Source organism: Taudactylus pleione, unplaced genomic scaffold (genome assembly GCF_031769625.1).
Source record: "Taudactylus pleione unplaced genomic scaffold, aTauple2 ptg000184l, whole genome shotgun sequence".
NCBI classification, from domain to species: Eukaryota; Metazoa; Chordata; class Amphibia; order Anura; family Myobatrachidae; genus Taudactylus; species Taudactylus pleione.
The window spans coordinates 12,912,116-12,937,301 of record NW_028284586.1 but is presented as its reverse complement, the minus strand read 5'-3'; the positions used below and the strand labels follow the sequence as shown (position 1 = coordinate 12,937,301).

At 44.5% G+C, this 25,186-nt stretch overlaps 1 protein-coding gene across 1 annotated transcript in view; it reads left to right on the top strand.

The window, feature by feature from the left end:
- The first annotated feature begins 229 nt into the window (after window positions 1-229).
- LOC148519750 (multidrug resistance-associated protein 1-like) overlaps window positions 230-25,186 on the top strand; it is a 113,503-nt gene continuing 88,546 nt past the window's right edge. Inside the window, exons 1-3 of the mRNA XM_088476186.1 lie at window positions 230-292; window positions 7,138-7,448; window positions 16,807-16,983. Coding sequence (XP_088332312.1) covers window positions 7,407-7,448; window positions 16,807-16,983 — 219 coding nt within the window. The 5' untranslated portion in view covers window positions 230-292; window positions 7,138-7,406. The remainder of the gene's footprint in view (window positions 293-7,137; window positions 7,449-16,806; window positions 16,984-25,186) is intronic.

Below are 25,186 nucleotides of genomic sequence, written 5' to 3'. Positions count from 1 at the left end.
CCCCATGTGTCCGCCCCCTGCCCGTCTGACAGATTGATAGCTCTTTTGCCAATTGTATCCTTACGCTCATGACAGCACAGTCTCCACCCAGCTGTCACCCTTCCCTCATTCGTGCAGCCCGGTCCCAATCCCCCCTCCTTTCACTCCCCTGCCCGCCTGGCCTGCTGCGGCACCGGGTAAGTCACATCCATATACCGGCTAATGGGCGTCACCAGTTACTCAGGGTGACCGCGACTATTCGGCGTGTACTGTCCTGCAGCACCCGGGGAGCCGTGAGACGTCACCCAGGCAGGTTTGTATGCCATCTATGTTACTGTATTGTATCATCCCTTAGTGGTGTGTGTATCACACTACCCAGTATGCATGTACTGTACATCATCTGCCAGCCTAGGGAAGTATGCAATGTATATGAGAGTAAGACAACTTGTGTTATTGTCTGATGTACACTGTCAGTGACTAATAGTACAGATGCCTCACACACTATTCCTACAACTAGACTGTACATGTAATGAATATATTACTCTAGAAATATTCTGACACACGTGTTAAAATAATTACAAATACTTTTAAAAAATTTTATTTACATATTATTTATATTTAATGTATCTGCAGTTCTGCATAACTTCTATCTGGTGTTACTGCTCAGGTCTTGCATCCTGTAGCTGAGAGTTGGCAATCCCTGTATACTAGTTACATAGCAGTGGGACAAGTATTAGCAGTGCAGTCTTACCTGATGACAAGAATGGGCGCCAGGGCATCAGGTCATCTTTGCATAAATAGATTAATTCAATTTATTTATTTATTTATGTACGCTCTATATAAACTTTTTTTTTAAATTTAATTTTTTTTACACTTCACATTGTTCTTCTCTGGAGTCAGGGGTGTCTTATGAATGGAGTGGGCTGTGTATAGTTTCCATGCACTCCTCCCCCCGTAGACTGTGCCTACTGTATAAGCGCCTGGCTCTGGGGAAAATGACACTAGAGCTATTATCTGGTGATTCATCTGCTGCACATCAGCGTATCTTTAGGAAAATGACGCCAGTACCATTTTTCTGGAGATGCGGCCTCATGGTATGTAGGATCTAGGGGCCCAGTTGCACCACACATTGTGCACCCACTATAGATGCACCAGTGTCTGGAGTTGTTTTCTGTAAATGAACCTGCAGATCACATCTGGTAGATCCTGCTGATTAATGCTGCATGGATTTCCTGACACGTTAGCTGGCGGTGCAATGGCATAGCTATCGGCAGGCCTCCATATCCAAGATGCATGGAGGTGATCTTCATTTAACAACATGGAATCGGCCGATCAATGTTTTTCAGCCGGCTTCATGCTGTTCAATGAACGTTTTACAGCCGCTTTCAGGCTGTGAACGATTACTGTTCATGTCCATACACTGAACGATAATCAATCAGGACAGTCGTTTCATCGACTGACTTGTGTATAGCTGCTATATTCTTCAGATTGTGTTCTCTAATCCACTGAGTGCCAACTTTTGTCTTAACCCTCTAAACTTGTACATAACTGCAATTATCAGAGATGCTAATACAGATTCTCTGTTCCGAAGCTCTTTACATCTGCTATGCAAATCAGTTTATTGCTACTCTGGGCATCAGTGGCACAGTGACTAGCATTGCTGCTTCACAGCGCTTGGGGCCATAGGTTCTGAACTGGGCACTACCTGTGTGGAGTTTGTATATTCTCTCCATGTTTGCATGGTTTTCCTTGTTGTACTCCTGTTTCCTCCTATAGTCCATAAGCAGACTGGCAGGTCCTAAATAAATGTATGAACTTTACATTGTACACTTCAGTGGTTCAGGTCTCTGCAAAGTGCTCCTTAAAATGAGGGAGTTAGATAAATAATAATAATCCTTATCTAGTCCGTACCTGTTCTAGCTTCATACTTTGTTTTATCCTTGTAGTTCTCTGTCTTTGTCTCGAGAATGTTACTTGTCCCAGTAAAATATTTGTTGCTCTGTTAATATCTCTACCTCAGTGCTCAACTGCATATTAAATCCACCCAGCAATGAACTTCACTCAAGATCAGCACTGAAAGAGCATAACTCACACATTCTACTCTTACAGGCCAATGTACCAAAAGGTGACTTCTCTCAGCGCTAAGAGACACCCTGTATCAAAAGGTTATGGCAGCGCTGCAGTGCATAAAAAAAAAAGAGTCTGTGGAGGGGTGTAATGTAAAGTCGCTCCCCTGGCACTCCCTGTCCCTCTATATTACATCAGCATAGTGCTGATGCCATATATTATTAGTAAGTGGATATCTGTTGCGCATGTGTAAGACTTTTTAAGAAAACACAACATTGTAATTTGACAAGACTGTGCATACACAAGCACTTGAGTAGGAGTGTCCGAAGGTGACAGATGGCATTATGTGTTATTCTACAAGCAAAAAAAGCTAAAGCTCAGTTCGGGATGTAAAAGGGCAAGAAATAATCGACCTATTCTATTCATTCCGCACAAACCTCCCTGTAATTATCAGCTCAGGTGCACAGCGAAAACACAACAAAGGTCCTGGAACTTGATGAGAACTTAACTTAAATACAGTGAAGGCTCAGCAACGACATTTTAAGGAATCCAATTCCTGTCTTAAACTTCAGAAATATATTTACAGTTATATATACAGTGTATATATTGTGATAGAAGCACTGGAGAAGTCTGGGATGGCATATATATGTGTCCCAGATTCCTATCATATGTGTTTTAAAAAAACCTGGAAAAGTCTGTTATGCCAAATAGACCAGAAGTGTCTGCTTTTGGTAAAAACCGGATAATGTGTCCTAGGGGTATGGATGTGAGAAGAGAAGGGAGGGCTCCATCCACAGGCCATTTCAGGTGTTGGGCCTTTCAGTCAGAGCAGGCTGATTATTAGTTTCACCTGCAAGTGGTTCATATAGCTGTGTTAAGGTTTTGGTTGAGTGGCTCACATACCCTGGGAAGAACAGACACTGAGGTTTGTTCAGAGACACTGTGATATTTGAAAGTGCTGTGTTTGTGTTTGTGGTAAGGCAGTAGGCCCTGCCACTTGTAGAGAGGGAATAACCTGTCTAGTTAGTGCCCAGACGGGCTAGGATTTATTTTTATGGTTTGTTTATATTGTGGTTTATATTGCACAATAAAACTTGTTCCGACCAGCTTGCACGAAAACCCTGGACTGGTGTGCTGTTTCCTGGCTGCTGTGTGTAAGGAGGTTTCCATCTACCGCAGGAGAGGGACCCCCTACCCCGACTATATCACAATATATATATATTATTACTGTATATGTGTGTGTGTGTATTATATATATACCCTATAATTATATATTTGTGAGGATAATATAGAAAATATATTGTATATCCTGTATATTAACCGTATTTACCATAGTTATAGTAAGATGGCATTAAGAAGGGTACCTTTTTAACATGCTCTAAAGCTATACTCCCCATAAGAGTTTAAATAGTTGAAGGTGCCACATACAGTCACCAATCTACTAAATAAAGTGCTCATCAGTCTAAGTCTATATCTATCTATATCTGTATATCTATCTATATCTATCTATCTATCTATCTATCTATCTATATATATATATATATATATATATATATATATATATAATCTACCACATGCATTTCATGCCGGGGTTTGGTTTGAGAAAGAGATTAGCTCAGCGAATCGCAAGATACCTGTGAAGTTGTTTCTTACTATCCAGAGTGTAAAGATTGAGCAGGAGACAGTGGCTATTACTTATGGGGGTCTAGCTTATACTGTACTCAATGCCCTATTACTGGTGGTTTGGGTACCCTTTTTGGGTTGGGTAGGGGGATCCCGGCGGTCGGGATGCCGTTAGAATACTGACAGCGACATCCCGACAGTGAGAATCCCCACAGCACTAGGTAAGGAAACACCCTAACCCCTATCCTAACCCCCTGCGCCTAAACCTAACCTCCCCCTCGCCGCACCCTAAACCTCCCCCCTTAGTGCCTAACCCTAAACCTCCCCCTAGTCCCTAACCCTCCCCCTAACCCAAGATACTTACCTTCGGAATGCCGGCGGTCGGGATGCCGGTGCTGGTATTGTGGTCGTTGGCATACCACACACTGGATTGCTGTCTACATTCCCGCTTTTCTATGTGAGTGTATTTGATTTTGAAGAAAATCCTTAATACATCTGATCTGTAACAAGCATCTTCTAGTTTACTCCTAGTGCTTTCCAAAACATTTATTTATCTTTTAAGTGGCATAAAAGCTCAATTAGACCAAAATAGTAAGAAAATAAATGTTTCCATTTCTTGTTTCCGTTTCTCATGATTTAATCGATCAAATTTAGTGTGCCCCTTAATTATATATCCTTATGGGGGATTCAATTGTTTCTTGCGTTCGTAGCTCTGATCTACAGTTACCAGGAGCTACTCAGTTGCTTGGGCGCCCATCAATTACCTCTGGTTTCTGCTTACACCCTCCCGAGGTGTGAGAAGAAATCTGACCAAAGTAGGGCTATTGGGCACCGTAACTGCCGTGCTCCTGGCTTAACTGGCACTTAGCATAGGAGAAGCCACTTTCCGCAGCTAATCCTGTGTATTTTGGGCACGAGAACATGGCTGCCTCGACCAGCACAGGACTTGGTCGTTCAAACAATTGAATAACTCCAGTCACTTTAGACGGGATCTACGAGCGAACAAAACAATTGAATTCCCCTCTTAATGTACTCTGCACACCTACTTACCTGTTTATTTTGATACCTTTATATGTGTAAATCCATCTAAAAAACACCAATATAGCAATGTGTGTTTTAAAACATTTTATTATTTAAAAAAAAACAAAAAACTTTTATTACTTTTTACTAAAATGTCCCTCTGTAAGGTCAGAAGAGACAGTGGGGCACATGACATAGAGCGGCCAATGTGTCATTGTTTTACTCTGTGCCTTTATGGGCTAATCTGGGTTTTCTGAGACCCAGCTCTCTCTTCTCCTGCAGGAAAGGCTTGTGTGATAACCATGGTGATACAAGATTCAGTAGTACTGTCTCCTGTATGCACTGCCCAACATTCTGTCCAACACTGATATGTTGGAGAAATTATTTAGAGGTCACCATCTCCAAGTGTACAGCTGCCATTCCTACGCACCATGAAATCATGGCGCAAGGCTTTAAAGACCATGCCTGTCCACTAAGTGGGCATTGGTGAATTAAACACATTTGTAATTATGTAAACCGATGGGTGTAATCATTTTGGATGGACAATACTTGCCTATAATTTACTGTTTATAAAATGCCAGGGGGGCATGTTTCTGATAATAAATTGTTGAATACATGGCAACAGACTGTATATTTACAGCCAGTTATCATATATGCAACAATTTATGATCCATCTAAACAAAATCATTGTTCTCCAGATGATAAAGAATAAGACTATCTGCGCAATACTGTATGTATGTGTGTGTGTGTATATGTGTATATGTATGTGTATATATATATATATATATATATATATATAATTTTATCCACTTGGATGGTGTACTGATGAGACGGGGGCTGCCTTAAGGTAAGATGAGGTTTCCCTCTTTATATAGATAATGTTTGGTTTTTCGTGCAAAGACAATAATCTAAATTATTAACTTTCACAAAAATTCATGTTACATTAATTTTTGGTTGGCTCTCAGACTTGTTGCAATAGATTTTTTGGCAACTTTCAGCAAAATTGGTCTGCATCGGTCCAGCTGTAGATTTTTGAATCGCCACCAAAAGTTGTACAAAGACACCTAAACACAGGGTTTTAGCTCTTGTTGCTTTAGTAACAGCCACTTAAAAATGACTCATCAAGCCGAAAGTTACCTTATTTTAAGGCCTGTTTTCTCCTGTCAATAGCAAAAGGCCTATCCAGAAAAAAATATATGTTGTAGTGTAAAATCTGCTCTTAATGAACATTGTCGGGGGAAAAAAAAAAATCGGTTATGCTTCTTTTTTGCTATTGGACTTACCAAATTACCAAAAGTTCACTGCAAGATTTATGGGAGTAATTTCAAGTAATGTTATCACAAGAACTAAAGTAGCTTGGAGTCTGATGTTTTACGACTGTGATGGTGTCCACTTGGGTAGTTAGCTACTCTGATGTCATAATAAAATAATATTTTCCTTTGAAGATATAGGGGTCTATTTACTATGCAGTGTTAGGAGTCAGAGTGAAAAGTGATAAGAAAGTGATAAGGTGCCAGCCAATCAGCTCCCAACTATCATTTTTCAAACACAGCCTGTGAGATGACAGTTGGGTGCTGATTGGCTGGCACCTTATCACTTTCTTATCACTTTTCACTCTGTCTCCTAACACTGCTTAGTAAATAGACCCCATAGCCATCTGAAGTCCAGATTAGGTTATTTTTTTGTAGCCTACTTTGGCCTGTGAAAAAAGTAAAAGCGTGTAAATCTAATGACTGTGATTTTTTTTTTTTTTAAATTTGTGCCACTATTGCATATCGTGAACTAAACTTTTCCCAAAGTTAGTCTGACATATATGCCAACCTTCATGTAAATTGTTATAAAAATTGTAGCTGGTCAGATGGGGATAATCTTCAAATTGGAATGACCCAGGAGCAAAAATGTTTTCCTCCTCAGTAGAGTCATACTTGGACCCTTACGATCTGGGCAGGCCCCCCTCCCCCATTTTCTCTGGCACTTCTGCAACTGCCACCCCCCCCCTCCCCCCTGTTTTCTCTGGCACTACAGATTACAACAACCTTAAACCCAATGCCCCCAGCCTAACCCGTCTCTATGGGCATTCTGCAAATCTTCCATCACCCGCCTCTTCTTGTACCCCAGCATACTATGAGTGCGGCCCAGAGGTGAGCTAGAGCTGGGGACGGGTTCTGCTACGAGGAGTATCAGGCAGCTGTGCCACCCTGCAACAATCTAAATATCAATGAAGTTTCTGGTTATTACACAACCTGTGCTACACAAATCATTGTATGACAAACTAAAGTGACTGAATTTAGTGCGCTTTCACTATGTCTGTCTGACTGGACATTGTCTCTCATTGTATATTTAATCCTTTAATATTAAATCAGTCTTTCCCATCCATATGTTAGTATTATTTTTTTTTTACATTGTAACTGTAGTTAGATCACTATGTAAAGCTGTTTTCTTTTACAGGGTGTGATTGGCAAAGCTGGGCTGGTTAATAGACTGAAAAGGAAACTTCAGAAATGGATTTGAACAATGAAAGGAAGATCTTGGAATGTTGAAGTCTTAAATAGAAGCAACATTATAGACAGTATTGCAGAAAAGCAGAGGCCGTCCTTGGATGTCTTGGTCCGAAGCATGTTATTTTATATAAGTGTCTACATTTACAAAGCTCAACTAGAACACTCTGGCTGATTGTATTCCTGTATTGCTCAGTTCTCTCCATACCTACGGCCAGTATGAAGTGGCTCTGTAAACTTGATGAGTCTGAGAAATTCTGGGTGAGTATGAATTTCCTGTAACAATTCTTGACAATTAGATGTTATTAGGGGTGCCAGACAGGCACTTAAACATTTGTGCTGTTCCATCTAGGAAACCAATAATATTCAAACTATTCTTTGAAAAGCAGAAACTGCATGTATACATTTAATGGCAGTTTAATATACATTTATTATATATTTAAGGGCAGTTGTCTTCATAGACTACATGTAGGGCTCCATTATGTCCCAACGTAATCGGCACAGTCTTCCTTTTTATACTAGTGAATCATTAAACCACAGTATTCAATTTACATAATTTAGCCTCTAGATTCATTCAGATGAACTAAGTTGAGCATAAGTTTATATGGCATTTTTACCTTTGAGATGTAAATAGATTGAGTATACCAGTTTTTAATTTCAAAATTATGGAAGCCCTACGTATATGCTGATTTATTCTGTGACCAAAAGTATACAGCAGTTGTGAAACTGTGGATCGCCAGGGCTCATAGGAACATTTGGGGGAGGGCCTGGTGATACTGATCTAGCATCTCGCCCTCTCCCTCGTTTTGTCTGGAGGTGACCTGTTATGAGTTTTAAGGTGCCCACACACTAGGCAATATTTTACACGATCAGCCCGATTCAGACACATCGGGATGACAGATCATGTAAAATATGTCCAGATCGTTAGTCTCTACTTACGATTACGATGCGCGTACCCGCTGGTCATACATCGCATCTTTAGATCTTGCCTGCTGCAGGCAAGATCTGAAAGTCTTATCACAATGCACTGGAATAGTATAGGATGCATGATAGATCGTGTGTCAATTTGGATAGTTTTTAACACCAAATCGTGCCCACGACTGCAGGGGGAGAAATCGGACACAATATCGGATCGTGACCTGAACACCTAGTGTGTGGGCACCTTTACTCTTTCAAAAGCATAGAGAAATTCTTGGGAGGGTTGGGGTCGCAGAGATGCATTGCCGCTTCCTACCTTCAGACCTGCAGTAGCCACTGTAGTTCCACTGCAATGATACAGTAATGAACATCTGCCACAGTTCCTTCTTGATTCAAACACTGACTTAATAATTCTAAAGACTATTACACACTCCTTTATTATACCTCTCTGAGAATCGGTTTATTATAGTGAAAACCCAAATCGTTGTGAAGTGCTTTGTCCATTTACTCTGCTTCAACTTTATTTTCCCTGTGCAACTTTTTGTATTTCTTCCAATGCTATACAGTACTTATGCAGAATGTTCAGCTGCATTTACCCAAGTATCATCATGATTTCAAGCTCTGACCACAGTTTGTAGCTTGTCTCATGGATAAAGGGCCTGATTGAGAGGTGTACGCAGCAACGATCCCGTACGCAGCTCCTGTGTGAAAATTGGTGCAGACGCTGAGGATTGTATTGAGACGCCCACCTGCGCCTTTGCAGATCCAAGCATCTGCATGGGGTGCAGACAATTTGATGATCACAGTTCTGAGAAACCTTATGGCTACTCAGAATGAATTGAGCCGCTGGAGCCACTTTCACTACGTACTGGATTGCAGACGCAGGCTGTGACACGCCCTGAAAATGGTTGCGACATGCCTGCCTTCTTTCCTGCCACTCCACGGTACCGCCCACAAACGCTATCTGACAATAACACTGTGAGTAAGTAGTCGCTGCGAGCGATTATGGTAACCTTGCGCACACGCAGTGCGACATAGAAGCTTGCACGGTTAACCGATAAACGCTCAGTTGCATAAATATCAGCATTGCGTTCATGGCGAATCAGGCCCAAAGACAAAACTTGGATGATATTCACTTTAGGATTAGGATAGCATTAGCAAGCATACTTGAATAAATCATCCTGCTGGTATTTCCACAGTGACTGATGTGAATTGCAGCAGGGATGAGTATTTAGCTTTGGTATTTGGTGGCTGCTGCTATTTTAGCTATAAGAATTACTTTGGTAGTAAATGCTCTGTATTGGCTAACACACATGTTGCTTTGCTAAGTACAATTCTTAATTGTTATGCAGATTTTTGCAGGATAATTCAGCCACCCACCACACTCACCGGCAAGTAGTTGTTAACATGTAATAAGAGAAATCCCCAAAAGATAGTAGGCAGCTTGCATCTAAAGGTTAATGGTTTAGAAGCAACTAAATAGTGAACTTGTATCCCTGAGAGGGTGTTTAGCCAACTTGAATGGGAAGGCTATGCCGTGCTTTCAGGGATCATCCCCATGCCTCAGAATCAGGGGAGTACTGGTACACACGTGTCCTCATACATCATTGCTGCAGTCACGGCAAACAGCTCCTTAAGTTGAGCAGGTCCCATGTGACTGGGATGCACCAGTACACTGTGCAGATTCATTTGATATGGGACACTTGTATATCAGTGTGCACCGTAGTCTCTGAGTCTGTATACGAAGTGCGACAATGTAGCAATCGCAGCTTTTTACCACGCCAAGTTCCGTTTACAGACCCAGGTGCACACAGATATACAAGCGTCACATATCACAGTAATCAGCACAGTCTCCCATATACAGACTCAGGTGCACACAGATATACAGGTGTCACATATCACATTAATCAGCACAGTCTCCCATATACAGAGTCAGGTGCACACAGATATACAAGTGTCACATATCACAGTAATCAGCACAGTCTCCCATATAGAGACTCAGGTGCACACAGATATACAAGTGTCACATATCACATTACTCAGCACAGTCTCCCATATACAGAATCAGGTGCACACAGATATACAAGTGTCACATATCACATTACTCAGCAAAGTCTCCCATATACAGACCCAGGTGCACACAGATATACAGGTGTCACATATCACATTACTCAGCACAGTCTCCCATATACAGACTCAGCTGCACGCAGATATACAAGTGTCACATATCACATTACTCAGCAGAGTCTCCCATATACAGACTCAGCTGCACACAGATATACAAGTGTCACATATCACATTAATCAGCACAGTCTCCCATATACAGACCCAGGAGCACACAGATATACAAGTGTCACATATCACATTAATCAGCACAGTCTCCCATATACAGACTCAGGAGCACACAGATATACAAGTGTCACCTATCACATTACTCAGCACAGTCTCCCATATACAGACTCAGGAGCACACAGATATACAAGTGTCACATATCACATTAATCAGCACAGTCTCCCATATACAGACCCAGGTGCACACAGATATACAAGTGTCACCTATCACATTAATCAGCACAGTCTCCCATATACAGACCCAGGAGCACACAGATATACAAGTGTCACATATCACATTAATCAGCACAGTCTCCCATATACAGACCCAGGTGCACACAGATATACAAGTGTCACATATCACATTAATCAGCACAGTCTCCCATGTACAGAGTCAGGTGCACACAGATATACAAGTGTCACATATCACATTAATCAGCACAGTCTCCCATATACAGACTCAGCTGCACACAGATATACAAGTGTCACATATCACAGTAATCAGCACAGTCTCCCATATACAGACTCAGCTGCACACAGATATACAAGTGTCACATATCACAGTAATCAGCACAGTCTCCCATATACAGACCCAGGTGCACACAGATATACAAGTGTCACCTATCACATTACTCAGCACAGTCTCCCATATACAGAGTCAGGAGCACACAGATATACAGGTGTCACATATCACATTAATCAGCGCAGTTTCCTGGTGCCTTCTAGTCATATCTCATTGTGACTAAAATGCATTTTTGACAAATAAAAGACACACAACGCTAATAGAGGTGCATGGGATCTGATGGCTCACTCGCGCCAAGCATCTCTCTCTGTGTCACGTATTGAGGCTAGATGTATGAGGACACATTTCTATGGATTTGATTTATATTTATAGGACTGTACCCAATTTTTAGAATGGTGCTAGTCACCTTACGAGGGGCCATTAATTGTATTCCCCTTGTAATAATCTGGTTAATTATTAACTAGTGCTGCAATTTAAATTTTACTGGAGTGTGATAATCCTCTCACATCTTGGGTGAGGGGAGGTGATCTAGTGCAAGATGTATCTTTTACCTTATTGTAGAGTGCTATAAACCTCTTATACAGCAGAGAGAATTCTCCATCTGGTGTACACACAATCATTTCTGTACGAGCTATGGAGAAAGCTTCTATCAGTGAGTCTGCACAGGTGCATACAGTATGTGTGCCACCACTTTTCTGGCCATGTGCAGAGCGCTATTATGTGGCATACGCAGTGCAAACTGGCATAGTGCTATACATCAGCCCCATAATGTTTTCCCCAGGCCTTTATTATCCATAGTCTGTCCACAGGAATGCATGCGTTTACTTTTTAAGTGAAATTAAAGTTACCTACAGTATATAATGTTAAATGAACATGTAAAACTCAAGTACTAAGACACTATCAAGTTAATACCAACCATTTCAAAAGTAAAAATAGCCTTTTGCCAGGTTGTGGATCTGCTATTGAGTGTGTTATGTAAACTAATGGAAAAACTCCACTTTTAAATTAAGCTTAGTACTGCTCTGTTTCCTTTCACAGTCTGGCTTTCTAGATACATCCTGTAAGGTCTTTACTTCCAGATAAATTTACTGTCCCATTCCCTACTCTGAGCCACACTCGCTCCTCTTGTGCCAGTTGTGTCCGCTTCAAATTAGAATATATGCTCGCTAATGAGCAGGGCACTGCCTACCCTTTTGTTTTCATGCCTGCATTTATTTTTGTCTACCTTGTATGACCCTGTTTTATGTATGTCTTGTTTTCCTCACTGTCCGGCTCTGCAGAGCACTGTGGTGCCTTAGAAGTATAATACTAATAATACTTCCCGGATCACCTGCCTCACTAGTACAAACAAGGTATGGAGGGAGCATAGGACTCTATAAAATCATACTCTCCTACTCTTCCGACACTTCCAGGAGGCTCCTGAATATCGGGTCGCTCTCCTGAATGCCAGTTAAGTCTCCCGAAGACTGCCCACGGCCACTATGCCGCCCACTTCCCAAGCTCCTCACCAGAAGGGACACATTGGGAACATTTATTTTTTTTATTCTATTTTTGAGAATGTATTGTTTTATAATATGTCTGCATTATTAATATAGTATGTGTGTTTTATGTTCTATGTGTTTCATATTATTAGGAGGCTTCAGCTTCCAGAGTAATTTAGCTTTATATACTGCTGCTTAGATTCTAATTTCAAACTCCATATAATGTTTAATGTTTGTCATAATGCTGCATTTATTATGTAGAATATTTATAATTTGATATTCCTTATCCAAATATCACTTTCACACTTAGGCCAGATACACTTCGGAACGATGTGTTCCCAGCCTTTCCGCCGGCCGACATTGTGCACCGCGCGTACACACTGCACGATGCAGTAGTACAACGGCGAGATGTACAATGACATGCTGCATTTAGGAGCATGGCATTGTATACTATATCTTCTAATTGATCGTGCAGCACGGCCATCCAGAAGACATGGTAAACGACCCGCGGGAGCTCGCAATTGCCGGTACACACTGAACGATCCTTGCGATTTGTCTTCCAATTTGCCTGTAAACAACAAATCATGAAGATATCGTTCTAGTGTGTACCTGGCTTTAGAGGTGATTCAGGTCTTGGTGATGTGTTGTGGAGACAGTGGAATACCCCTGGCACAGTCATTAAGCCACTCTGCTGCTCCATAGAGTGAAGATTATTTACCCAGTGTTAATGTGCGCACAGTGATGTCTCCGGCAGCACATCAGAAAGGATTGAATTACACCCTTTACGTATTCCTGCTGCTGCTCAGTGAGTATGTGGTGATTTAGATTTATGTAAGGCAGGGAAGAATGGCTTGGTTAAAATAATGTCTATCTTGCCGTGGGGCGGGTACGGGATCCCGACAGTCAGTATACCAACAGCCTCATCCTGACAGTCAGAACCCTGACAGTATTATGACCCTTACCCTCCCTCTTACCCTAGCCCTCCCGTCCTGCAGCCTAACCCTAACCCTCCCTCTTACCCTAGCCCCCCCCATTCTGCTGCCTAACCCTCTACCTAGTGCCTAACCTTAACTCTCCCTTCCCGCACCCTATCCCTAGCCCTGCCCTCTCCCAGCCTTACCCTAGCCCTCCCAATGGTGCCTAACCCTAAAGATGGGTGCACCCTGCACAGGTATATCTGCAGATCGTGTGATCTGCAGATATATCCGCAGATGATGGTTGTTCATACACAATGAACAACCATAATCTGTGTTCTCTGTGTTGGAGGGGGCCGGGGCCCGCTGGCTGGGGGTGTGTTGCGCCCTCCTCCCCAAGGCTGCTAATGTCGTTCACAGACATATTGCGTCGGCTGTACTTCGATTTACTGGTACACACTGGCCGACGGCCACCCGATATATTGGCTGATCAATTGATCGTCCAATATATCTGCCAGTGTGTACCCAGGGGTATATTTAAGTGCGGGTTTTTAGAAGTGGAGATGTTACCCATAGCACCTAATCAAATTCTAGATATTATCTTCAAGAAAATTCTAGATAGATGTTAAGTAGAATCTGATTGGTTGCTTTTTGCAACATCTCCATTTCTAAATACCTGCACATTAGTAAATATACCCCTAAGAGTCTATTGGCAAGGATTACATTTATTCACTTGGTACTTTGCCAGCCCCTTAATGTGTGCTGAGCATTTTACTTTTTAACTGGGACCATAACAGGCAGCTGCCCAGATGTAAAGGGAGTGTGGCTTTTATGAATGGGGAGAAGCAACTCTGTGAAGAAAAATAAATTAGTGATAGAAATATAATATAATACATTTGGTTAAAAATGGAAGAAAGAGAATCAGGGTAGTGAAGAGGAAAGGTAACTGAGAACAGCATGTAGTGATCAGTGCAAAAGGTGTGTAATTTATGCTGGGTGCTAAGGGGCATGCACTGTACGGCACTTGTTGGATTATTATCTTTTTATTCTCACAGTGCGACTAAACTAAAGCTGGGTACACACTAAAGTATGTGTGTACCCAGCGATGCTACCCCTATGGCGATGGGCCGACATATTGGGCGGTCCGTACACACTGGGCGGTCTGGTGACTGCCCGCCCGGTATGCTGACCCCCGCCGTATAGTGTTGCATGGGATCGTCAGCCGCATCGCCTGATTTGACTGCATCTACAAAAGATCAGGCGATGCGGCTGACGGCCCCATGGGAGGGCGCACCACACGATGTAGTGCATACACACTGGGCCTAATTCAGACCTGCTCGCGAGCGCTGAGCGCTCGCAAGCGGGTCGATGTTGCCCAAGTGCGCATGCGCACGACGGCCAAGCCGTCGTTATGGGTCTCGCACCAAAGGGGGCGTGCTGTCGATGGTGATTGACAGCACGCCCCCTTTGGTGAGCATTCCGGGGGCGTGGCTGCCCAGACGGAGGCACTCCAGGGCTTGCGGCAACGAGACCCTACCGCAAGGGTCTCGTCGCAAGCCTGATGCTCGCGATGGTCTTGACCGTCGCAACCATTATTTTGGCCGCTCGCTATAGCTGTGGGTGGTAACCGACAGCTATGCGAGCGGCCGGGAGGCCGCTCTTAAATTCAGAGGGACGGCCCTGATTCAGAGCGACCGCTCTGTCAGAGCATCCGGCTCTGAATCAGGGCCTCTGCACGATATTAAATATTTGACGTTCCGATGAGTCGGATTCAGACAAATCGTTTTCAAAATCATCCAGTGTGTAGGGGCTTTAAAAGCTTTTTTTTTTTTTTTTTTTGTTCCCGGCCCTGGGCATGCCAAAACAGAACTTGGGCCTTCGGAGTGTTAGATGATTGGATATTTAGTACATCTGTGCATCACACTAAAATATCTTGCTGACAGTTCTCAATTTTATGACCCATAAATGAACTATTTATGTAGGTGCAATAATTATTTAATAATGTAAATCACTGAGCTGGGTGATGTTGTTATACAATGTTAGATAATTCTATTTTCTTTATATATGGGTGTGTTTGTGCTTGTCAGGGTGGAGAGCTGGTAACTCTTGGTCAGGTGGAGCTTGCTGAGTGCACGTGGCTGACATCCTGTCTCTGAGCTTTGCTATGTCTGCTGTTCCTAGGAGAATCCTGATTTTTAGCTTGAAAAGTATTAAAGCAATAATATTATTATTTATTATTATTATTATTATTATTATTATTATTATTATTATTATCAAAACTATGTGTAATCTAACTGTATGCTTATCCATTTTCTCTTATTTAGCTTTTGGTATGAGGTTAGTGTGCAGGAAAGTCAGTGTGACATTGTCTGTGTTATGTTCTATCTTTGTGCACAGACCTCTTTCTCCCACATTCTCCTCTTATCTGCAGTTTGGAAGGGGAGTGTAGCTGATAGAGGATGGGGTGGAAGGTTTAGCACAGAAGACAGGGTCTTATCTGGAAAGACAATAAGCGTAGAATCAGAGGCGCTGTTTAACTGCTGTTTTAGTGGTCGCTGATTTTCATGGAACATTTTTATAACTACGTTGATAAAGCCGAAGCTTTAATAGATTGGGTTAATGTGGTTTTAATCATGCCATGTTTATTTTTATTATTTATTTGTGCGGATAATATTTTGCATAGACTACATTTTTATTGTTGGAGCTGCAGCTGATTTTTGTGTTCTTTGTCTTTTCTATACCATTCCCCTACTCTCAGTGGGCTTTTTACTTGCTTAAAATAATAAGTGTGTACTATTATCCCTATTATGGGCTTTTGAGACATCACTTGTACCACATTATTGGGTGGGCCTGGGGGATGTGGCCACATGGGGGTTGTGAAATTGTCCTGTCAATGACCTAATGTATATGGCGCTCCTCTGCCCCCCCACCAACAATTTTTATTTTCCTGCCAAAATTTGCGCGGTCGCTTTTTGCCAAAGTAATCAACTTACATTTTTTTATTCTGGTAATTTATCATTAGGGGGGTTGTCCAAAGTGTTCTGAAAGAAATCCCCAAAATTTTAGCTAAAAATAGGGATTTTGCATTTTTTTTCGCCTGGTCTGGGATGGAGAAAACTTTTCTCCAGTTTTTTTTCGCCTGCTGCCATTTTCGCCTGTTTTTTGGCGAAAGTATTGCCTTTTATTGTCAAACTGCCAATGGCAAAAAAAACGCCACTAATTGAATACGGCCATTAGACCTGGATTTAGACCAGTACAGCTTTTTGTCTGAATTTACTATCCAAGATTAATGATTGTTATGGATCAAGCACATCTTGTGCCATAGATGTGTCATTTATTTGGGCGCACCCTGCCTGATTCCTATCACTGCTGTTATGTGTTTTCTTCTTTTACAATTAAATCACACAGCTGATTCTACATAAAATATTTCAAGATGTGTTTTATTTTTTGCAGGATGTGAACCAGACTTGGCACACCGATAACCCTGACTTCTCCTGGTGCTTTCATAACACCATTCTATACTGGATACCCTGTTTTTACCTATTTGTCTGTTCACCCTTTTACATACTATATCTCAGACATTATGGGCGAGAATATATCAGGATGTCATTGCTCAGTAAAGCAAAAACAGTAAGTATTCTGCAGGTATTCCTGCAAGGTGCAATTTATTGTTTCTTTTTACTATTCTTTGGAGTGAGAACACTGTACTATAAATTATAATATAGTGGAAACAATGTATATTACTCAGTAAGATTGTTGAAACAACGTATATACGACTCACTCATTGAAAGTATCTGAGGTGCTAACTATACTGGTGAGAGATACAGAGCACCACTACATAATCAGGTAATCGGGGATAAGCGGGAGCGCACACCATACCTTTACGCAGAAAAAAACTCTGATATGAAACGTTAACTTCGCCAGGGAAGTTAACCTTTCATATTGAATACCCCTCTAAGAGCTAGTTTAGGGCAGTAAAGTTGTTGCTCCTGGCCGCTGTACCAGGGAAGTGTATTGTCTAAACCAGTGAAGTTGAGAAGTGGGGTGACCTTTCATACTGATGGGGAGATGTATCAAGTCTTTGAGACTGATAAAGTGGAGAAGTTGCCCAAAACACCCAATCAGCTTCTAGCTGTCATTATCTAGCACAGTCTTTGAAATGACTGAAGCTGATTGGTTGTTTTGGGTAACTACTCTCTCTATCCAAGGCTTGGTACATCTCCCCTCAAGTGAAAACTAAGGAATGGCAAGGTAGAACATTACCCTTATTTATTGCCATGTAATTGTTGCCCCCATATTAAAGACTTAAAGCTTATGAAAAGGTCTCTAAAGATAGATCTTTTGGGACTTGGTAACCAAGAGAAATACAGCCCCGGCCATTTCACAGAAGTATTTGGTAGGGCCCTCTAGAGGTCCCACGGTCTATCTCCATTTAGCTCTGCTCTTTGCTTGGTCTGGCTCTCTCTCTAGACTTGCATTATCTTCCAAACTGTAAAGATAATGAAAAACAATAGTGCACACTATGTATTACACAAATGTGAATAAGCGAGTGATATATGTGTTCTCCTACATCAGGGATTCCCAACCACGTTCTTCAAGGCACACTAACAGTACAGGTTTTAAGGATAGCCATACTTGAGCACATGTGTCTTAATTAATCAGGCCCGGCGACAGGGGGGGACTAGGGGGAAACATTTACCAGGCCCCGAGCTTCCGAGGGGCCCCGACATAATCCTACCCAGTAGAACAAACTGATAGCTGAGCTATGTACCTAACATACATCGCGGCCACCGCTGAGACCCAGGACCTTCACAGTAAGTTTAGGTAGCGTCTGCCCGCCCAGCCGCCCTGACAGCACAGCAGGGCTGTGTGCTTTAAACAGTGATGAATTTAAACACGTAAAGATTTTCTGTCCAAACATCCAACTAGTTGATTGGTTGGCATGAAAATCCTGTAAAGTATGGGAGTAACTGATGGTCAGCAATCTGCTCCCAAACGCCAGAAAATGGACAAAAACTGTTGTTTGAACAAATTGTTTAGATCAAACATTTAACAAACTTGTCTGACAACCAATTTCATCTGTTTTCTGTCATTTAGGAGCAAATTGCTGATCATCAGTTACTCCCATACGTTACCAGATTTTCATCAACTAGTTGGATGGTTGGACAGAAAATCTTTACGTGTGTACTCAGCATTAGACTTTTATGTTCTGAGGTTGAAAATCCTAGTTGGTTCGACCTTTCAGGGGTAAAATAGAGGCAGCAGTTACTTACAGAATTCCTTCCTGACCCCCATAGATGTAACTTACTGAAATTCCCTACTATCAGTCAGGCAACGATAATTTCATAGATATGACTACCAGCACTAATGCTGGTAATAAAATTGTCACACATATTAAACATGGGGAGATAGAGGATTATCACTATAATCTGTCTTTTTCTGGGACAATGTACTGCGTATTTATACAATGTAAACTTGTCTGACTGGTTTCTTGATTTGAGACTTACTATGTACTTGTGCAATTATATGACCTTGGATAAATGTGCACATATTTATTAGGTTATTTTTCCAAACTAAACTTCCTCAATTTCGTTCTCGTAATTGTACCCCCTATTTAGGTTTTCTATTTCTGAACGCTCCTAGACTCTTTCTTGTATAACGTTTCCCAAAACCTGTGACTCTTCTCAAGAATATATTAGCCATACTTGCCAACTCTCCCTCAATTGTCAGGGAGACTCCGTGATATAGCAGTAATCTCCCTGTCTCCCTGAAGAGTTTAGCAATCCCCCTGGTTGCACATTACCCCCATTATGAAGCTGTTATATTAAAAAAAAAATAAAAAAAAAATGTATATCCAAATGTGATCATTAGTGTCATTTCCCTGCATTGGTTATAAGGCACAATCATCCCTATGGCTACATGTATTTTCTGAAAAGTATCAGTGTGTTTTCATCAACAAATAGTTCTTACTAACTGCTTTTGGCCGCATTTACATTTTAATGTAAGGCAAATTTATGACACGCCCCTCAGATGTAGCAGTACACGCCCACTTTACCGCCGCACTCATAGGTGCTGCTTTCACAGTCTCCCTGAAATGCTTTTTCAAAAGTAGGCAAGTATGGTATTAGCTCTTCCATACTGCTACTTACCCCATAGTGAGAGTGAGCGTATCTGTGTAAGCATCATGCTCTCCCTGCCCATATTAAAGAAAACTGAATAACGGCTGGCACTTCATCCTGGTCACCTGCTCTCTCTGTAGTCTAACCTAGAAATGGCTCCCTTTACTATGTATACTAGTCATGCACACCAGGAAGAGAGGAAACAGGAGTAGGTCATTTGTGACAAAGGAAATTAAATCTTAGAAAAAAGAAAAGAAAAAGGAGGATTATTTTGAGATTGGTTGTCCTTAAATTGCACTTAAAATGAATGGCACCTGCAATCGGGCTCAGTCACATTACTGGTAGCATGCAATAAATAATGAGAGAAGTGAAACATTTAGACAAAAATTCTGTTCCCTGTGAATAATTGTGAGAAGTGCTCCCCATGTCGTTTGTTTTCAGTTTTGTTTACAAAATAATAATGTGCTCGTACGCTGTAGCTTTATTAATGCTAGCAGCCGCTGGGTGTTGGCCTTGCTAGCAAAAACAAACACCAAACAGTGGTTTAGTGAATGAGTTAAGTTCAATTATATATCGCACATGCATACAGTAATACATTTAAATCTATATATGTATAGCTCTCACGCGCTCTGTTTAATGCCTCTCATAACGCTGGGAGGATAGACTAGGAATTACATATCTGTATATCCGTCACCACGAAGACCAGGGTTTTTTCTTTCTGAACCTCCTCTTGGATCAACAGAATTCATATTGGTGTATGCAAGTACCCAAAACCGAGGGAAAAGAATAGGGCATAATATATTTAATGCAGCATAAAGCACCATACAATCACTTGAATACAAATAATAGCCTATCTGTATGGGTGTGCTCCTTCAATGACAGAATGTCGTGGACGATCCGGTGGAGGTTTGAGGTGCTGCCAGCAGAGTGCCCAGGACTTTTCTGGTGAAATCACCATTTGCACTCAAGAACTGTTCGTTGCCAGTTCTTCACCTACAGCTGGTAATTGTTTCATTTCTGCCATTGAAGGAGCACACCCATGTAGAAAGGCTATTTTCTACTTCAGGGTCCATAGGGGGTCCACAGGGTTGACCTTGGGGTTATAGCTGGAACAGGATCCATGGGCACCACACAGTTAAGCTTTTAGCTCCCAGGATGCACTTGGGTCCTCCTCTATACCCCGCCCCCGAGCCACAGGCACCCCAGTGTAAGCTGGTGCCCGGCCGGAGTCGGTCACCGCGCAGGGGGGCTGCAGGAGCAGCCCCCAAAAGCTTTTATTTTAAGTTAAATTTTATTTATTTTTAATCTATTTTTACTACAGACGGCAGCGAAGGGCTGTCTGTACAGACGCCCACGCTGCCGCTCTGATCCCCGACTGGCGCCGCGACGCCAGTACTGATCTGGGGATCGCGGCGGGAGGGCAGAGTCCGTACTAGCCGGACTCTGTCTACCTCCCAGGACTGCTGCCGGAGTCGCCGGGGATTCAGGTAAGCCGCGCGTCGCTGGCTAGCGGCGGCGCGCGGAATGCCTTAAATGCAGTCCTTTAGCCTCCGGTCCGGGGGACAGACCGGAGGCTGCTGGCAGTGGCGGCGGGCCCCCCCCCATAACCCGTGGGACCACTAGACCACCAGGGATAACCGGCAAGCGGGAAGCCAGCATCCCTGGGGTTAATGGCCAGCCAGGGGAGGAAGCCTTCCCTGTCAGCGGCTCCTCCCCTCAGCTCAGCGCGCCTTTCAGCACGCAGTCTGGCGTCGCTGAGCTGCAGATTCCTCGGCCACTCCTCCTCTGAGGTCTCCAGCGGCCATTTTCCCACAGTGGCAGCGCAGATCTCAGGGAGCACGCGGACCGGTCCCCCTGTGTACCTCTCCCCTGATTAAGGACAGCGTACACAGCACTATAGCCCTCCCAGACACTGAATCTGGGCAGGTTGATTGTAGTGTAAAGGTGCAGTGAGTATATCTTCCTGCATGGTATGTGACTTTTTGCTAGTGCTGCCTGTCTGTGCTTATTTTCCGCTTACTGTCAGCTTATACCTATCCCTTTACTTCTCCTACAAGCCCTGCAGGTGTGTGGGGGAGGGGCGTTTCTACTGACCTCACTTATATAGATCACGTATTTGTGAGGTCCGTCACATACAGTTGTGTGCTACTCAGTGCCATATTGTGGGCTGTTGTTCAGCACACCGGTGAGTGCGTTTTACTTCTACCCTGGTGCCAGATATATAATATATTCTGTCATGTCAGACGAGGAGGTTGAGCGCTCAGTGGCTCCGGTGTTGGCCTCCTGCGGACGCTGTTCTGCAGGAGTAGATAGGGAGGATTTGTCACAGGATGGCCTGTGTAGTCGATGCCAGGTGGCTCCTGGCCCATCCAGACCTTCTCTGGCACAGGAACCACCGTGGGCGATGTTTTCTCAAGTGCTGGTGTCTATTGCGGACCGTCTGTCGGTCCCGACTGCTCTCCCTACTAGGGCGGTGCCCCAGCCGACCATCCCCCATTCCCCGGGTGTCCCGCAGTTATTGCGGAGTCCTCCTGGGTCTCAATCAGTTGGTCCCTTTGGGGGGTTGCCTATGTATATACAGGCTTCCCCTGTGCCGCAGCAGCCTGTGGTACCTTTTCAGGCCCCTATGGCGACGCCTCCACCATGGGTGGATGTGCTCTCCAACTCCGTGCAAAATTTGGCGGCCGCTTCCTCGGCTTTTCAGTCAATGTTGCAGACTGACATGCCTTCTAGGATTTCTAAACGCCCACTCATGGCACGGGCTGCTCAGGTATCGGACTCAGAGGGTTCCTCAGATGATGGGGAGGTCCCTGATGACACTGACTCGGACGCCTCGGTCCAGGAAATGGATACCAAGTCGTCCATTAATGTGCGAGCACTAGTTAGGGCGGTGCGAGCTATTCTTCTTATAGAGGATGAGGCACCGGTTACTAGGTCGAAGTTTCCTAGTTTCAAAAAAACTAAGGTGGCTTCTGCGGTGTTTCCCCTGTCTGATCAGTTGACGGATCATATGGCGGTAGCTTGGCAGGCGCCCAGTAAGAGATTCCTTCCTCAGAAGCGGTTGGCTTCTAATTACCCCTTCCCTGAGGCACATTGTAAAAAATGGGAAACTCCACCGGCGGTGGATTCCCATGTCACCCGTTTAACTCGGGGCGCCACCTTACCATTACCGTCGATATCCTCGCTGAAGGATCCCACGGACAGGAAAGTTGAGACTTGCTTAAAGTCTATTTACTCCCTCTCCGGGGCGGTGGCCCGACCGTCCATGGCCATTTCCTGGGTGGCCAAGGCCATTGAGGGGTGGGCCAATGCATTGGAAGATACCTTCCCGGACGACGCTCCGGATGTCCAGCGGGCGTTGTTGGGACAAATGAGGGACGCCGCTTCTTACATTGGAGAAGCTTCTTTAGATGCTAGTCTGCTGACCTCGCGGGTATCGGCTGCAGCGGTGTCTGCCCGCCGATCCTTATGGTTGCGGTCCTGGAGAGCGGACTCTGATTCAAAGAAAGGTCTGGAGGCCTTACCTTTCAATGGGGAATTACTATTTGGTCCGGACTTGGACAAAATAGTGGACACCCTGGCTAAATCCAAGTCGGCCTTCCTCCCTTCGGCGGCACTGCCTGCTAAGGTTCGGAGTTCGGCTTTTCGTTCCTTTCGGGTTCAGGGTAAGGCGAAAGGTCAGTCCTTCCCGAGACAGTCTGCGAGTAGGACGGCCTCTAAACCCAAGAAGCAAGCCTGGAGTGCTCGGCGCCCTTCTTCCAAGCAGGAAGATAAACCTGCGGCCTGATGGGACGGGCCTCCCTCTGGGGGACCTCAGAGTGGGAGGCCGACTTCTTCTATTTGCCCAGTGCTGGCACAATACCACCACGGATGCCTGGGTTCGAGAAGTGGTCTCCCAGGGGTACGCCCTGTCTTTTCGGCACAGACCACCCCACCAGTTTTTCTGCACAAGTCCTTCTCAGGACAAGACCAAGGCGTTACAGGTTCAGGAGGCTATAGAGTCCTTGCTGAAAGCAGGGGTCATTGTTCCCGTTCCTCTATCACAACGAGGGACGGGGTATTATTCGTCTCTGTTTCTGGTGCAGAAACCCAATGGTTCTCATCGCCCTATCCTCAACTTGAAGTCTCTGAACAAATTCCTCAGAGTTCCCAAGTTCAGGATGGAAACGTTACGTTCCATCATTCTGGCGATGGAACCGGGGGATTACATGGTGTCCCTGGACATCCAGGACGCCTACCTCCATGTTCCGATAGCATCTTCACACCAGCGGTATCTGAGGTTCGCTATCCTTCAACACCACTATCAGTTCCGGGCGCTACCCTTTGGTCTCTCCACGGCACCGAGGGTGTTCACGAAGATTATGGCGGTCATGGCCGCACATCTTCGGAACCAGAATGTACGGCTGCTGCCGTACCTGGACGACCTCCTGTTGCTGGCGAGCTCCCCGGAGGTACTGCTTCAACATCTCCACCTGACGATCGCTTGCCTGCAAGCACACGGGTGGTTGATAAATTGGAAAAAGTCCTCCCTGATTCCATCACAGCGGATGGTTCATTTGGGAGCCCTGCTGGATTCGCGTCAGCAAAGGATCTTCCTGACTCCGGAGAAGGTCGCCTCACTACAGCTGCGGATACGCAGTTGCCTGAGCCGTTGCCGCCTGTCGGTCCATTCGGCTATGAGAGTTCTGGGGTCCATGGTGTCGACATTCGACATGGTGGAATTTGCCCAGTTCCATTCCCGGCCCCTGCAGGGGCTGATTCTATCAGAATGGAACGGGTTACCTCACCGGATCCGCTCTCAGGTGCTGGTGTTGTCTCCGGACGTTCGGCTATCTTTGGCTTGGTGGCTTCAGACAGCTCATCTGGTCGAGGGGCGCCCATTTTGGGTCCCGGACTGGGTCCTGCTCACGACGGATGCCAGTCTCCGGGGTTGGGGGGCAGTGACCGGCTCTTTGTCGCTTCAGGGTCGTTGGTCAGCGGAAGAAGCACTTCTCCCCATCAACATCCTGGAACTGCGGGCAGTATACAAGGCCCTGCAGTCGTCCGGCCCCGCTCTTCACGGAAGGGCGGTACAGGTGCAGTCCGACAACGCCACCACGGTGGCGTATATCAATCACCAAGGCGGAACTCGCAGTCAGGCAGCGATGTCGGAGGTGTCTCGTATCCTGTCTTGGGCGGAGGGTCACATTCCAGTGATCTCGGCGGTCTTCATCCCCGGAGTCCTCAATTGGGAGGCGGACTTCCTCAGCCGTCACGACGTGCATCCCGGGGAATGGTCGCTTCACCCAGAGGTGTTTCAGCTACTCGTGGACAGGTGGGGACTGCCGGAGCTGGACTTGATGGCCTCCCGTCACAATCACAAGTTGCCCGTTTACGGGTCAAGGACAAGAGACGCAGGTGCAAGTCTGGTGGACGCGCTGTCGCTGACATGGACGTTTCACCTGGCGTATCTGTTTCCTCCGATATCCCTGCTTCCTCGGGTTCTGCGGAAATTCAAGCAGGACGGCGGCATGCTCGTGCTGGTAGCTCCGGCCTGGCCCAGACGTCCTTGGTACTCCGATCTGAGGAGCCTCTCCATCGACGTTCCGTACCTTCTTCCTCAACGTCGGGACCTGTTGTCTCAGGGGCCCTGCCTTTACCCGGATCTGGGTCGGCTGTCTTTGACGGCGTGGCTCTTGAGACAGCCGTCTTGAGGTCTCGGGGCTTCTCCAGTT